This window comes from Micropterus dolomieu, linkage group LG22 (genome assembly GCF_021292245.1).
Source record: "Micropterus dolomieu isolate WLL.071019.BEF.003 ecotype Adirondacks linkage group LG22, ASM2129224v1, whole genome shotgun sequence".
NCBI lineage: Eukaryota > Metazoa > Chordata > Actinopteri > Centrarchiformes > Centrarchidae > Micropterus > Micropterus dolomieu.
The window spans coordinates 19585006-19601419 of record NC_060171.1 but is presented as its reverse complement, the minus strand read 5'-3'; the positions used below and the strand labels follow the sequence as shown (position 1 = coordinate 19601419).

General features: G+C 37.9%; 2 protein-coding genes across 4 annotated transcripts; one reads left to right on the top strand and one right to left on the bottom strand.

Annotated features, from left to right (window-relative positions):
• Positions 1–1289: 1289 nt before the first annotated feature.
• LOC123961822 (ADP-ribosylation factor 4-like) lies at positions 1290–6531 on the bottom strand. The gene is made up of 6 exons (XM_046037546.1): positions 6336–6531; positions 5399–5479; positions 5161–5270; positions 4156–4227; positions 2776–2901; positions 1290–2670 (listed from the first exon to the last, which is right to left on the bottom strand). The coding sequence occupies exons 1-6, from the start codon at positions 6400–6402 to the stop codon at positions 2584–2586; spliced, it is 543 nt and encodes a 180-aa protein (XP_045893502.1). The 5' UTR covers positions 6403–6531; the 3' UTR covers positions 1290–2583.
• Positions 6158–12007, top strand: si:dkey-30c15.2 (uncharacterized protein LOC558938 homolog). Of its 3 annotated transcripts, none has more exons than XM_046037542.1 (12): positions 6158–6582; positions 7694–7737; positions 8501–8564; positions 8846–8977; positions 10205–10309; positions 10405–10454; positions 10556–10681; positions 10821–10866; positions 11018–11089; positions 11204–11357; positions 11448–11530; positions 11617–12007. In XM_046037542.1, exons 1-12 carry the CDS (start codon positions 6415–6417, stop codon positions 11767–11769), a joined length of 1197 nt encoding a protein of 398 aa, XP_045893498.1. In that variant the 5' UTR covers positions 6158–6414; the 3' UTR covers positions 11770–12007. The 3 variants fall into 3 exon arrangements, with proteins under 3 accessions (XP_045893498.1, XP_045893499.1, XP_045893500.1); XM_046037543.1 differs by lacking the exon at positions 6158–6582 and adding an exon at positions 7442–7557; XM_046037544.1 differs by lacking the exons at positions 6158–6582; positions 7694–7737 and adding an exon at positions 8191–8384.
• Positions 12008–16414: the final 4407 nt, after the last annotated feature.

Below are 16414 nucleotides of genomic sequence, written 5' to 3'. Positions count from 1 at the left end.
TTTGTCTCTCAACATTTGAACACCGTCACACATTTAGGGCGGGCATACTGGGGATCCATGGTGAGCATCCATCTGGTAAGACCTACATGATATGTCTACATTAAGTATGAAAAGACATCTTTATGCTTTGTTGTAAAGACAGAATTACCATAAAATTATGTTTTATAAAACAGGTACATACAAATAGGTTTTGCTAAAGGAAATATTGGACTAAACAAACAGTGCTGTGTATATGAATGTAAGATAGAGCAGTGTTACATTATGAAACATTTTCTCTGATTGCTTTACAAAATGTTCCCCCACTTCTTATATTCTACATTACGTTTTGACATGGTCTGTATTTATTTATGCCGTTGCTTTTTGCCTTTCCAACGCACACAATATTTTTTGTTACTGTAATGTACTTTTGTAGTATTCTTACTTGCGAAAATAAACCATGCATGTGTGAGCCTGGCTGTTACTTTGACACTGACATTTATTTTGAGTTTCCTCAGATGCCTGAAAAGTTTACATAGAGTTTAATTAAAAAGCATCTTTTGTCCTGTTTACTGTTGCTGCCATGCAAACATCTACTGCTAACAGACTCTCATTCAGTAAACAACCATTTACTGGCCTTAAAATGAAGAATACACTGAACCATATAGATTAATATGCTCACATGTTCTCTCAAGCTATAACTAATATATATATATATATATATATATATATATATATATATATATATATAAAATGCAATAACAGTAGAGACCTCAACAAACACAAAAAGTAAACTACAGTGCAGGTCATGTAGGCTCAATGTTTTTCTCAAACATAGCATTGATGGGCATTTTAAATATATTGCTTTCAACTCTCCACATGTTAGTTTAAGAGAGACGCATGGCCGCTGTTATTTCTTATTCATACTAAGATTGCAGAAGCAGTATATTTTCCCTAATGTAATTAAAGATGTAATAACAAAATGTAAGATATTTTAGGAAGTGTAGTGGTTTCGGAGGGAGAACTTAAGCAAAAACAGGCTAGGAATAAGATCTGTCTTAAGTCACAGCCCTAAACAGAGTCAGCGAAACACTTCTTCACTTCCCCTTATCAGCCACAGTTCCTAATAAAATATGCCAGTTGTTTAGTGAGTTATTATGAAACACATTTTGAAAATTAAGAAAGCATGATTGGATTTGACCTGTGAATACAGTAGTCATAAAATGTTTTAATAATATATTTTCAATGGGTAAAAGCCAGTAAGTCCAAGATAACTGCCTGTCTTGAGCAATGAGTGGAGTCTAAAAACTGCATTTTTTTTTTCAAACATTTGCTTTATTCAGAGCTTTTTAGTAAAGTATTTTTAGCAATTTTTAGTGGCAGCTCCAGCATCTGCAAGCATAGGTTGGAATGTATACATGAATAAATTGAAGGGCAGGTATGTTTTTTTGTGTTTCAATAGGGGTAGAATCATTCAGAATATCATACAGTATTTGCCATCAGACAGTACAACAAACTCAGCACTAAGCTCTGCCAAAAAAACAACAAAAACATGCTACTTTACTTTGTTGCACTGAAAATACACTTCCTTCGTCTTATAGGTTAAAAAGATTTCCCGTTAGTGTATATAAAGCACTGAAATAATAATTAAATCAGTTTTTCATGGTGGCTATTAAAAAAAAAAAAAAAAGGAAAAAAAAAGGAGTGAGGACAAATTCACAAATATTCCAACAGGATAAAATCCTGTTGCAAAGTCAAGTCGCAAATAAGCACTCAACACTGTTCTGCTGCACCACAGCATACGCTGCAGCACAAAAGGAAGTGTCTTATTGCATTATTTTGTCTTTCAAAAGCAAAAAAACATCAAAGAGCATAACGAAAGGATTACTCAGATTTGTGTAAAGAGGGACCAGAAGGCACAACGTTCCACATGGTTCAACACTACTAACAAAATCTACCTGTGAAATCACAGCAATCCTCCTCCATCTCGTGGTACAGGCCTTTACAGAAATGAGTTGGCATGGGGCTAAGGCAGTGAAGAGCAAAGGGTCAGGTCTGCAAGGGAGTCAAATATCCACAAGGGGTTGTGGAGATGAACAGCTTGTGGCAGCGTACAAGCTGTTCGTCACCAAAGCTCTAGGGTTTTATCATCATATCCCCCACCCAAGGCTCGACAATGGCTGAATGCAAGTCCAACAATTATACAAGTGGTTGATTACTGCAAATGCTGCCTAGACAGGGGCCAATGTGTCAAGTGGAAATACAACTCATTTCTCTGTACATTCTTTCCATGAAATTTCCCTAAAAGGCCATTTGCGCAACATGCAACTGAATACGTTATTACAACTTGTTGCCATGTAAGAACAAAAGGAGAAAAAAAAGAGATTATGTCAAGAGATAATACGCTAATACTCTATTAAGAGTAACAAAAGAAAAAATAAGAGATACTAAAATTTCCCAAAGATGATTATATTGTCCACCAGCCATGTCCTTTTTAGTGAACATCTGCACTGGAAGACCAAATGTTTCGGGATTGAATGTCTGTGCCTTCTCTCCTGTCTTGTGGTGTTCAGTGTCTCTCTCTCTCTCTCATCTGTCCATCTTTCATTAGTTCTTGGACAACTCTTTGGATAGCCAGTCAAGTCCTTCATACAGCCCAGTGCCCTGGGTGGCGCAGGTTGACTCAATGTGCCACTGTGGGGTCACAGAGATTACAGATTACAAATTAGATAATGTTAATGAGTTAAATATGATGGCAGTTTACAGATCTGAATCTTACTGTAGGTGTAGATTACTTACAGTTTTGTTGCGGAGGGCGTGTAGGCCGAGTTTGTCTGTGAGTTCACTGACTGATAAGGCATTGGGAAGGTCCTGTTTGTTAGCAAACACCAGCAAAACTGCATCTTTCAACTCGTCCTCCATCAACTAGAGGGAGAGAAAACAGATTAGAACATCAATTCGAAGATTTCACATTAGTCGGTTTATAAAGCACTGAATGGGTTTAGGGACAAAATACATTTCTGATCTTCTGCTACGTTATGAAACATCCAAACCGGAGGTTTGAATTGCCTTGTTGTTAAAATGACCTATACAAATAAACATGCCTTGCCATAGTCCAAAACACTAAAAACAGATTAAACTGTGATCTCATTACATGAATTTACAGTGAGATAATACTAAATGTTTGTCGTGTGGAGGGTTTGAAAAGTCTAAGTGAAATTTTACAAAAACTGTTTTTGTAAAATATCAACTGTGCAGAGATGCAATTTGCTTTTCCTGTTGCTTAGGGGTATGTGACGCTGACTATGTCATCACAACATCCCCATTTTAAGCTTGGCCGGGGACGTTAGTTGCATATGATCCCTCCCTGTCAAATTAAAGCAAAAATGCCCACAAAATATACTTTAAAAAAGCCAAATCCTCACAGTTTAAGAAGCATTATAATAGAATGACTGATTAAACAAAGCAGTTTACACGCATTTTACAAAAAAACTAAACTCTACTCAGATGCTCATTACCCACTGACCTACAGCACTTCAATGTTAAAATAAAAAAAGGACTTGTAACCATAATGGCAAGCTAAAATAATGACTGTTAATGTGAACTGATTATTGAGCGTAAAACAATCAATCAAAAAAATTTAACCCTGGTGTGTACACTTTTTTTGGTGACTCATCAAGACATTGACCACACCCATTAAAATGAACAGGCTACGTCAGTAATACTGACGCAGCACCACACAAGGTGACCGATTACTTCACTGCTCAGCTTGGTTACCCAGTGGCTTCAAAATTCATGGGTTAACCATGCAATGCACTAGAGCATGAACAAAGAGATAGAGGTTTTAATTTGACTATATACAGATCCCAGATCCCGGTGGTGTGAAGGATTGTCATCCATTGACAGCGAAAAAACACAGGTACACAAGTGCATCCTGCAAAGATTAGTTTTTGGCCTAAAACTGAGGACATAATGAGACTCTGTTAAAACTGGCGTGGGAAAGTCGTTCCGCATGAGCCAGGAGGAAGGAACAATATTGTTTGTTCTGATTGAACCTCATCACAGTATGAGACAGCTACTCTACATGTCATGACAATGTCAAATTACGATTCAACACAGCATACAGAAAACAATTATTGCGTTGCAGTCCATTCTGAACCGAACATATTAAACTCCTACCATCTTTGAGAGCTCTTCACAAGACTCTGCCACTCTTTCACGGTCATTGCTGTCCACTACAAAGATGAGGCCCTTGAAGAGGAAAAAAAACAACATCCAAGTGGTTAGTTTCCCTAAATTCTAACTGCAATGATTATACAAATAATTCATTAGTTAATTGACAGAAACTTATTCAACAACTACATCCATAATGAAATTATCATTTTAAGTTATTTTTCAAAAATTAAAAAATATCTGGTTCCAGCTCCACCAATGTGAATTATTTCTGTTTTCCTTGCTCTTCTGCAATTGTAAACTGAATATATTTGGGTTTGGCCTTATGAGGACATCCTCTTGGACTCTGGGAAACTGTGATAGGCATTTTTCACAATTTTCTGACATTTTATAGCCAAAACAATGAATCAATTAATTGTGAAAATAATCTGTAGATTAATTAATAATGCATATTCGTCTACTTTCACAAACAGCAGCAATATAGCCAGAGGAAAACATACTTTCAAACTAAAGTCTTGACAAACGTGCTGTAAAGTACTTCAGTTAAAATAAATGCATAAATTAAATGATGTTGAGTGTAATCTGTGGCTGCTTTGACACTATTCCAGTTGCTGACGCCGCTTCAGCGGCATACTTTGATGACACGAGTTCTTAGGGCTGGACAATTAATTGAAAAGTAATCGAAACCGAGATTTAGAGCTTCTAACAGACTTAATTTCCCCATGTCGGTTATTTAATCCTGTAAATGTGTGTGTTCATGTACTTTGACCCCGCCTCGTCCAGTTCTGCTCAGCCTTCAGACTGAGAGTCTGAAGCACAGGGAGTTGTTAGCTCACGCTAACCACCTTCACTTTCCAGCAGTTGTGGTGTTATAAGCTACTCTTATAACAGCACCTGTCACATAGATGTCCTTTGATGAATGAGGAGAGGAAGCTAGCAAAGCGTGATTTAAGTCTTTTACTGAAGCAGCTTTCCTTGGAGATCTGTGTGGAAGTACTTGAGAGCTCATACCTGTGTGTTCTGGAAGTAATGTCTCCAGAGGGGTCTGATCTTGTCCTGGCCACCCACGTCCCATACAGTGAAACTGATATTTTTGTATTCTACAGTCTCTACATTGAAACCTTTACAGGGGAAAGAGATGGGACAGGTCTTAATAACACTGCACACAAAGTTGCATGACTCAAACATGTTGAGGTACACATGAAATGATCAAACTGAACTTAAAAGTAACTGTTAGTGCATCTCTTACCAATGGTTGGGATGGTGGTTACAATTTCACCCAGCTTCAATTTGTACAAGATAGTCGTTTTCCCGGCAGCATCCAGCCCAACTACAGGGGGAAAGTGTGATTTAAAAACCAACATTTATATCAGGACTGGATAAAAGTTACACCTATGGATAACAAGGTGCTGTAAATTGCATAACATGCGTTTCCCTATAGGGAGGACAGCAGAGGACATGCAATGGCAATACACTAACGTTACACGTGACTGCACAAAGCAAATGATCTGTTCTGAGTGATTTTCATCAATTAGTAGGAGGGAAAACAACCCTCAATTACTGAAGCTGATCTTAATACAGTATTAATATAACATGAACTTCGTCGAGGACATTCATTATGACTCCCTAGCTATACGGAAACAGGACTGATCATTAACGCAACACAATGACAATCACACGTCATTAGGAGTTACGCCATATCGACTTACTGTCTAACGACTTAGGTTAACTAATAAAATATGTATCTTCAAATAGATTAAAAATGAACGGCAGTTTTCTCCCAACGAAGCTGACGTTACTGTTAGGAAGTGACTATTCGGTAAAAAGGCAAACTTAGTTATAGTAAACGTTAATTTCTATAATAAACTTTAAGCCGCTTTCGGAATAAAGTTGCCGTTAGCATCAGTGACGTTACGTTAACGTAACTTCAAGCACCCGAAATTTATGAGATGATGCTTGGTGGGAAACCTAGTTTCACCCCTTTTTTTTAATTTTTTTTTTACAAACAACAATTATTTACATGAGTCTTTGTTGAGTTTAAATTCAGCTTCTGTCCCAATTTCATACTTGGGACAGGTATAGGGAAAGGTTTAGGACTGTACTGCCATTAAACTAACCAAACGCTAGCTAAAGCTACAAACCGTGCCGCTCACTAAAGCTAGCCCGTCAACACAGCTTTCACTCACCCATCAAAATCCGCATTTGTTTTTTGCCAAAGAGCTGGCTGAAGATCGACGAGATGGTGAGCCCCATAACTGGCCAAGGATGTTTGAGTCTAGAAAAAGAGCACTGATATTAGCCACAGCACAAGCAACGTTTGGTCGGTTTTCTCTGATTTCCACACAGGGCTACTGCCGAGTGCCACGTCCGGGCCAACGTGGAATCCACGACGTCATCAGTTTGAATCAACTTTATCAACACACAGCAACATCAGTAAGCACTTTTGGAATGATTTGCTACTGTTTTTTTTTTAATTCTCATACAGACTTTAAGCTGTTGTATTTATGCAAAAATAACCTGCACCGTCATGTTTGGCTATAAGCAGATGGGGTCTTGCTTACATGTTTTTGTTTTGTTTTGTTTTGTTTTCCCCACACATCGTAAAATGGAGGACCGATTTCTGCCACTAGATGTCTCTGTAGCACAGAGGTTTATCAAAATACTGAGTAACCTGGGTGCTTGGTGTTTTCTTTAAGCTGGTTATTTCAGAGTCACTGAGAGAGTTGGTGTTGGTGTCAATGCAAAAAGTTATACATTGTAGAGAAATTATCATGACAGCAGATATAAACATTTAGTATGGCAGCTTTTTATCAGGACACTTCGGTCACATACTGTAGCCTCCTGTAAAAACAGTGTAGGCCTATCCACACCTGCTTATATTTTTACATTTGTATATTTTCTTCATATTTTTACTTACCAGCTTTCTATTACAATTTCTATTCCTTTATTGCCTTGGTGTGCAAGTGAGGAACTTTACACAAGATTTTCCCCTCAGGAATCAATAAAGAAGACTATTTTCTGATATATCTATATATTCTGATTCTGAAATGAGGGAATCCACATCTGTTATTTTGTTGGAAAATCCAGATAGTACAGAGGAAATACCATTGTACTGTTTTCATGATTCCCTCACTGTACGTGTATTCCTGTCTTGAAGGACTGGAGGTAAGACGCGGAATGGGGATTCCCATTTGAAAGCGCTGTAACCTAAACGCACACTCAAAGCAGGTGGAGTCAAAATAGCAGTCACATGACAAGGTGCAGACTTTTATAGAGCTGTGCTTTGATAGGAAACACATTTTCACAAAGGCCTGTTATGGACACATGTTTTTCAGCTGTGTGCGTGTTGAATAGACTAATAATTGGATATTCACCATGGATCTGAATGAGGTACTGAGTGGAGATCAGGTAGGTAGATCCGGTGATACTTCTCTGTGCATGAATACATTAAGTGAACACAAAAAACAGCTTTGTCGCATGGAAATTGTGTGGAGGGAAATAATAGGTACATTTCTAATAACAACGTTTGAATTCTGTTTTTCAGATTGATGTTCTCTCTACTGAGTACATAGTGTTGCTCACTCCCAGGTAATGTGCTTCCTTACGTTTCATGCTTGATTGACCTTACCAGCAATGAATGCTATATTATTGTGATGTAAATAAATGGCATTCGTTGCTGGTAAGTTTGTATAGTAACCAGATTATGGCATATAAATATGATTTGTACAGTGTATTATATATAATGCTTTCACAATTTCAGTTTCTAATTGTTGATTGTTTTGATAAACCAACAAGGCAATACGTAACAAGAGGCAGGCTAATGTTTTCTTTCTGAATTCCCTGAGTGTTCTTACATAACATCTCTGCTCTATTGGCAGTATGTGGCTTACTGAAAATGTAATATTCAGCACTAAGTTATTGCTAGTTGCTGAAAACTTAAAAAACTTACCTCAGTGAACCCTCCTGCTGGGTCTTTGTTTATGAGTCTCTCGGTTTCTTTCTTTTGCTTGTGACTAAGAAAGCCAAACAATAAGAGAGAGGACAGAGTATTGCTCTGTGTTCTGATATATACGTATGTGTCATTTAACAGCTTTTTATGCAGGTGTCACATGTGTCAGCCATAGACATCTATCTCATCTTCAGAGACTCTGACCTGTACAGTAAACCCATCTTGGCTCAGGTTTAGTGTTGCTGAGCTAAATTATCAAAAGTTTGCGACCTCAAGTAACTCGCAAGTAATTTTATACACAGTGTCGATAAATTGACTGAAATGAATGCAATGCTAAAATATCATTTTGCACCAGCATCTACACAGTTATTTAATGCTTCACATATTTCTGATTCACTGCAGTGTGATTGGAAGTTTTTCTGTCCTGGTGGTTTCACTAGTGAGATGGAGGCATCTAAAGGAACAGGTGAGTCAGGCTGTATGTCTCTTTGTGTGCTTTTGGCAGCATATGATTTTGTGTTACTGTATGTTGTGTTTAATTAATGGATTATACATACTTCACATATTTGTTTTACATATTTTTGATAGCTGATAATTGCTGAAGCTCTCCACCTTGTCAGATTAAAGTTTTTCGGTACAAAATGTTGCAGTGACACAAAAGGCAGCAGGAACTATGTTGATTTTTGTTTTCTTATGCATATCACAGTTTTACAACGAAGCAAGTCCATTTTGTGCATTTGTTTGCAGGTGCACCTCCTGGTGCAGCTCGCCCTGGCAGACCTCCTAGCTGCTCTGATCCTGATGTCCACCAGTGTCATGAACAAATTTCGCACTGACAACAGTGTAGCCATCTGCCAATACAGCCTGCCGTTGTCACTGGTGAGCAACAGTTACTTTCACTCTGTTATTAAAGCCGTTAGCTATACAAATGAACCATTTACAAGATTATTTCCTGGTGGGGGAAGGGGTCATATCTGAAGTCCAATCTAATAAAACAAGACAGGAAAGTTGAGAGACTTGGGTAAATGTGTCCACCTAGATTTTGGAACTCCTTAGTTGAAGTGCTGAAGACCTGATCACAATCTCAGTGTCTGCTCACACCACTGCAGAATTTTCCTTGAGTCACTTGGGAATGTAACTGAAACGTGGGATGTCATTCTAGCAGCCAAAACATAAGCAGTTTCGCTCTGCCATGTTTGCATTGTTTTCTCAGACTGAGAAGGTGGTGCTGTATGTTTAATCCACTAATAACAGTTTTTAAGTGTTAAAATGTTTCTATAAATCTATTCCAAACTGAATCAACTTCAATATAAATATATGTTTTCTGAATTCTTATCATATTTTACAGTGATAAGAGTTAGATATTGATGTTACATAAAACAAATAGAAATGAATGTAATAGGAACAAAAGCAGTGGCATTCAGTTTCATTCAGTTGAGGTTTCTTTCAAAATGCAGATATGGAAAATATTTAAACTCTTAAAAGTCCATATATTTAATCAAGGCAAAACTAACTGGGTCAGTTTACATTTCTGAATTGATGGAAATGAAAATAAAGTAACCCCAAGCCTAAAATTTATAATTTCCTCTGCTTTTAAAATGCTTTTATTGTTTTATATGGATGGAGAATCTGTTGGCTATAATATACATTGAAATGGAGCTATTTTGAACCAACAAGTAAACATAATAAATGATCTCTAAGATAACATAAACTACTAAAGGAATATAGTCTACATTTCAAAGTTCAGTTAAACTTGTAGCTCATACTTAATAGTAGAAGAGCTACGACTTCACTAACCCTGCTGTGAACAAGCAGCTATTGTACAATATATATAGAGGAAATAGTGAGATTGAGCCCAAGAAAGCAAATTTATCCTGACTGCTAAGGGTGTTATGATAAAGTGAATTCACAGCATGATACGCTCTCAATATTGTTAGCATTTCATGTATGCAAACAAATTTGTACTGTTGAGAAGTCATAACTGATTAGATTCAAGTGATCCGTCTTTCAGCTTCATGATGCACGTTGCCACATTTTGCATCACTATCTGTTGTGCCACAATATATTGTTACACCCCTATTTCATTGTTTCTGTGTTCTGTTCCAGACATTTTATTTTATTTCATTTCTGCTGGTGGTGGTTTATGCATGGAAGTCAAAAAGTGCCATCCAAGGGTGGAGAGCAAGACCCACAGAGAATGAGGGTGGACAGGTGAGGTGTCCACCGCATTTGTAGATTATAATTTGTACAAAAATACTCAGGACTATTTTTAATAATTTCTTTCTCCCTATCTGTCCGGTTTACAGAGTCTGTGTAGGAAGAAAATAGTTGCTATACCAGTATATGCTATTGTGTGGTAAGTTTATTAACCGCATATTTTTAAATAATACATCTTTAATTGCCTTATCCCTGGTGTACACAATTTAATTCTGTATCTCTGTTTGTCTAACATCACAGGTTGGTCCCCATTGCAATGTACTTGGCATATGTGCTCATTCCATTCATAAAAACTACTTTGCTGATTCCAGTCGTTGACAGATCATGGAACGTGATCGCCCGTAATGACAGCAAATACTGCAACAGGTAAGCGCACAGCCTTCATGATTAACTTCCATTAAAGTCACTGCTTTAAAGAAGCTAGAGAGGAGAAATAGGTCTGCCTCCCCTCTGTGTTTTTGTTGACCTCTTGATTGGTGACCTGGTGATTTTTCTTTTTTCTCAGTTGTATTTTGTTCTTGCATGTCTGGAGGGATTCCTGCTCTGATACGGTGAGTGCCTTTAAACTTCCTTTTAAGACATGTATTATATACATTCATTCATTCATTTGCAGTGTTTTATTTTATGGAATTTGTTTTATCATGATTTTACTGTATTTGAGAAATGTGCATTTGTGCTAACATGATTTTTTTTTCTTTTCAGGAGATATTCCATGACATTTTCATCAGAGTTTTTCTTTTCCTGGTTGTGATTCCAGTGCTTTGGTCTTGCTCTGTAAGTCATAAGCAATCACATAAGGAATTTGGAGTCATGGTTTATAGTTTTACATTAGAATAAACAGCACACATGTGTAAGCAGACTATAATCATTTCTTTTTTCTTGTTTCAGGTCATTTACTATAAGGTTGGTAAATGGTATGAAAGACATGCGCACGAGGGGCTTTTTCCTGTGGAAGGAGATGGACGTTCAAGAAGGCGATTCAAAAGAGTGTTTTCTACAGCAAGAAATATGGTGATGGTCATCTTATTCTGCTGGACACCAGGTACACACTCACGCACATGCACATTTAAAGCTAATATAATACATGTCATCAGCACGTCAGATTGATGTCTTGTGCATCTTCCTGCTGCAGCTCTTGCACTCATTCTGCTGTCTACCCTGATGATCTGGACAAATGTTGAACAACGCAGCCTATTTTGGTTGTATGTGATACAGGTAAGTTTCAGAAGACCAAGGCCTAATCAAAAAAGAAAATTTGGTGTCTGAGTTGCAAGATTTACTATTGTTTGTGTTTATTTCAGGCTGCGACTCTGTCCCTGCAAGGCTTCCTGAACAGTATGGTTTACGCCTGGAGACGGCCCAACTTCACGGAGGCCGTTCTTGGGGAGAATACACCCCTGATAGCACATGACCGCCTGGCCTTCTTTGATGAATCACTGAAGAGCTCCTTTTGAGCGTTGACTGTAAACGCACTGAGAGACATTGTCATGCTGTGGCACAACATACAGTACTGAGGAAGACTGACTGCATGCCTGCACACTTCATGACTGCATGACAGTTTAGACTGAAACACAAAACATTCTCATTTGTGGACTGAAGATGAAAAGGATGAAGGAAACACAAAGACTATTTAAACAAGTATTGACTGATGCCATGTTGATGAATGGGGTCAAAGGGTCTTCTGTAGTAATTGTAGAATTGTTTTATATTTATGTGCTATTAATGTACTGTTTTATTGAGATTTAAAAAATGTCACAGAGAATTATGGAATCACCGTGGTTTCTTTTTTATTATGTTTTGTCACATATACAGTATTTGTGTAGTTTGATAAGGTGCTTTTACATCTATTGTTTTATTATTGTCATGCAACAGTCTCTCAGCAATCTGCAGTTCAAGACAAGAATGATGGAAAACCAGTCAGGGTTGCATACTCGGTAGTCACCGTTATGTAATTTCAGAAGCACGTGTCACCTACGATGACATAGGGTTCAGTGTCAGGAGTATGAGTGTGTTGTAGCAATGAGGAAGGCCGGGTTGTTGCAGACAAGAGAAGGAATAATATCTGCTTTGTGATGTGTTTTTGCAACCACAACTATTAACTTAGGTTCGTAAAAAAGTATGTACATGTATGTACAGTATGTGGTTATGCAACTGAGGTCACACATGAGGTATATCTGATATATGGTTGTTCTCACACACACACACACACACATGCACACATACACACAGGCTTGTGTCACTATCTTTGTGGGGAACCATCACTGACATATTGCATTCCCTAGCTCCTTGTGTGTGTTCGTATAGGAGCTTACAGAGAGCAGGATTTCTATGATTCAACACGGATTTATTGGTCACAATGTGATATTAGCAGAATTACAGGGATAATAGGGACAGTCCTTTTTGATTTGAATGTGTGAGAAACGCAGGACGCGTAGCCTACCTATTAACATCACTGCAGCTTCCAGCTCACCTGTAGCTGGTAGTAATGACAACGCTGACACAGAAACGCTACTTTGGGGACTTGTTCCAGGCACCTTGTTGTTACTCCTTACCATTGGCTGTATGGGCAGTGTCGTGGAAATTATATTCCTGGTGAGGGGCTGAGCAACAAAGAGTTACAACAAACCGTTGTCTTTGAAGAATTTATTTAACAAAAGAGAATAAACAGAGAAGTACTACACAAATCAGCTGGACCAGAGGTTCTGTCTCCTAAGACAGTCACTAATGTCTGGCCCCGAGCAAAGGGATGCATCATCATTTACACAGTCTAGGTTTCTATGTTTTGGCGAACAGAGATCCTCTCTCGGTCTTGAATGAACATTCCAGGAGAGGAGAGGAACAACAAGAAAGGGAAAGCACCAAGAACAATCTCACAGCTCTGACCTAAACCCTAGTAAATATGTACACTGTACAGACTAACATAAGAAGCATAGGAGAGGAAAGGTTAAGGATAAAACACAATACATAATAATATAGAACATACATAAAACATTAAATGTAAGAGGACACAATTTTCTGCCATAACAGGCAGTAGCTGGATTTTTTTTATTTGTTTCATTAAAATGCTTTACTTTAGAAATAGTATAAAACCGCTATTTGCAATTTCCCTCTATAAAAAACATTGAATATATTTTCAAAATCTGAGCAGAAATGCCATTCTCTCCCAATTTTTACTCCCAGAACAGTGTCCCCCCCATTTCCACCTCTGGTTATATTATCCTAAACTCCATCATCATGTTCTAGCGTGTGTTTGTCTCTGAGTTGAACTCTCTGTTAATGGTTGACAGATTGCAGGCCAACATGCTGGTGCTTATGTAAGTGATCACCTGACTCATTCCTTTTTCTGCTTTAGTGTAGGGGGAGACCGGGGATGGTCATAACATTTTTGACATTTCTGTCTGTATCTTGGAGCTCTTTTAAGGCACTGCAGTCACAGTAGTGACATGGTAGTGAACATAATACAATTTAACAAAATGTGTAAATGTGCACCAACAGAATATAAGTATGTGTGTTCTTGTTTGTCTTGCACAGTGGTGACAGAAACATGGCACTCCTAGAGTGCAGGCCTCACGGGCCCTCAGGGAGGCCTATAGTTCTTATACTAACATTTGAACATAATAATGAAACAATTAAACGTTACTCTGTGTGTGTGTGTGTGTGTGTGTGTCAGACACATAACTGAAATTCAAAGAAAACATATAAATACAACTACACACTTTCATTGTTGTTGCAACTAGCTGTGTTTTTCTCTATTGTGTTTGTTGTGACTTTTGTTGAGGAAAGAATAACAAACACCTTTGTATGATGATGAGTTGAGCTATTATCACAGATCCAAATCATTGAGTCATTTCACTGTAATATCAAACCATGCAGACTTTATCATCCTCACCTGTTGACCTAACTTCATTTCCTTGGCGCAATCCATTATCTGGTGTGCCCCAGATATCCTGCCTATTCCGGGATATCACATGATAAAAATGTGTATCACAATGTTACAGAAAAAGCCGCCACACTAAGCAAAGACCTGGGAAAGACAAATTTGATAAATCTTGTTCCTGCTATGGTCATTATGAGTGACCCATTTACACTATTTATCAGTTGTTTAGTCATATTTATTTCGGCATGTGTATAAAGAACTTTATGTTTCACAAGGACTCACAACATTGTAGAATGCTCCCTCCCAAAAACAGTTTCTCTTTAATCCATTTAACAAGAGTTTAACGTTTCAAGCAGGCTGGCTCCTCATCAGCTACAGAGGTATCAGACGAAGCACATGGACAAAAAAGATGTATGTGTGTTTTACACAATGATTGCTGGTGTAGAAAGTAGCCAACCAGAGAAAACCTTTTATTACTGTATTAATTATTTTTGAGCACATTAGACTATACTATATTATATTTAGGTCAAATCAAGTGCGTGACAGGGCTCCCGGTCATAAACATCACCCATACTGTAGCGACAAGACTGCATGTTCGTGTGTTTGTCTGTGTGTACGCATAGTTGCTCCATTAATTATCTGCCCAGTGACTTTTCTGAATATGATGAATGAATTATATGTTTTTGCTGACTAAACTGCCAGGCCGAGGCTTAGAAATGACTTTCTGCATTTCTAAATGTGTTCTGTCCTCCAGCTCCAAGGTTATCTAAGTAGTTTGGCACGCTGAACACAAAGCTGTGCCTGCGTTAGAATAGGAAAACACAGGGTGGATATCAAAAAGCACTTATGTTATCTGGTTGCAATATATGAACAATTTTCAAATAAGCACATTTTCTGACTGTCATCGACATTTTGATTGGGATACAACGCGTTATTAAAAGCAGTCTATCATAGCCATCTGTCAAAGGTGTATCCTAATCATGATGAGAAAAAAAACATACCAGTTCATTCTAGGTCATTACTGGCACTCACACAAATCCATTTCTGATTAAATAATTCTTAATGTTGACATTGATTATCAACAAAGTTTATTCCAATGTGTGTTGGGTTTTCTGCATTAGACAAGTTAACACATGCTAACCCATCAGTTAAATATTCAATGCGTTCATCCAAAAAGTTGTGTTTGATGATGATGCCAATGTCAAAAAATTTGGTGCCTTTAGTGGTTATATAATCGGATTACACAACACACAGTGTACCAAAATATTGTTCAACCCATTCTGTACTACTGCTCCAGCTGTTTCTTCAATGTGTCTCTCACAACGGGTCAAACTCACATGCACAACCAACACATCTGCCAAGATTATAGGTCTCCCCACACTCAACCTGTAAGAGCTCATTGTAAGGCAATCATGCACATTGCAAACACACATAGCATCACACAACTACTCAGTCACCACTCCACTGCACTGCCCTCTGAGCGCAGGTTCCTGAGGTGCAGAAAGGTTCGCTTTGGCAAAAGACTGGTACCCGCAGCCATGGCAGGCCTAAACAGGTTGACTCACTTGTGGAATGATGAGTCTCATAATAGGGATAATAGGTCAGGCTTATACATAAGGATATCTCTTTCATTTTTGTACATTATTTAACTCTTCTTTCTGGCCAACCCTGTTGTTTTTGTTTATATTGTTGCTTATACAGAAAAAAGAGTATATTGTAGTTTTGAGTGACACAGTAGGCATTTGTGATGTAATCATTGCTGTGGAGTCTGTGCTGTGCATATGTACGGTACACGAGTACCAGCTGCTGTCTGGAAAAAAGAAACTTTAAAAAAATCCAGCACCAGGAAGAATGAGGTTGCCAAACAGAGCCCTGTCTATTTAAGGGTTTAACATGTACAGTGCTGTGAAAAAGAATTTCCCCGCGGGGACAATAAAGTCTAACTAATAATTTTATATGGAAACTTCCGACCAGTAGAGTGTGACACACCTTTTAGAAGAACACACACCTCCCTGGGAAGGTGAACTGCTAATGTTAATTTTATATGTATTGTTAAAACTGACTCTATTTCAAAGGCAAGATTTAGGAGACTTTTCCTAAGCCAATGGCGCAGAAATGTAGATATTTATTCTTTAATACAGGTGATAAAAGATTCCATAGTTTGCTTAAAATGTAATCACGCTTCCTCTTAAAACATTCTTGCAGAACATAAACACTGAAAA

Bases quoted from the DNA above. Each gene is read 5' to 3' on its own strand.
- LOC123961822 (XM_046037546.1), bottom strand. From the start codon at position 6,402: ATGGGGCTCACCATCTCGTCGATCTTCAGCCAGCTCTTTGGCAAAAAA. The intron at 5,480-6,335 runs GTGAGTGAAAGC...TTCCCCCTGTAG, and splicing joins ACAAATGCGGATTTTGATGG to TTGGGCTGGATGCTGCCGGG. The intron at 2,671-2,775 runs GTAAGTAATCTA...GTGACCCCACAG, and splicing joins ACGCCCTCCGCAACAAAACT to TGGCACATTGAGTCAACCTG.
- si:dkey-30c15.2 (XM_046037542.1), top strand. From the start codon at position 6,415: ATGTTTGAGTCTAGAAAAAGAGCACTGATATTAGCCACAGCACAAGCA. The intron at 10,682-10,820 runs GTAAGCGCACAG...CTTTTTTCTCAG, and splicing joins GACAGCAAATACTGCAACAG to TTGTATTTTGTTCTTGCATG. The intron at 11,531-11,616 runs GTAAGTTTCAGA...TGTTTATTTCAG, and splicing joins TTTGGTTGTATGTGATACAG to GCTGCGACTCTGTCCCTGCA.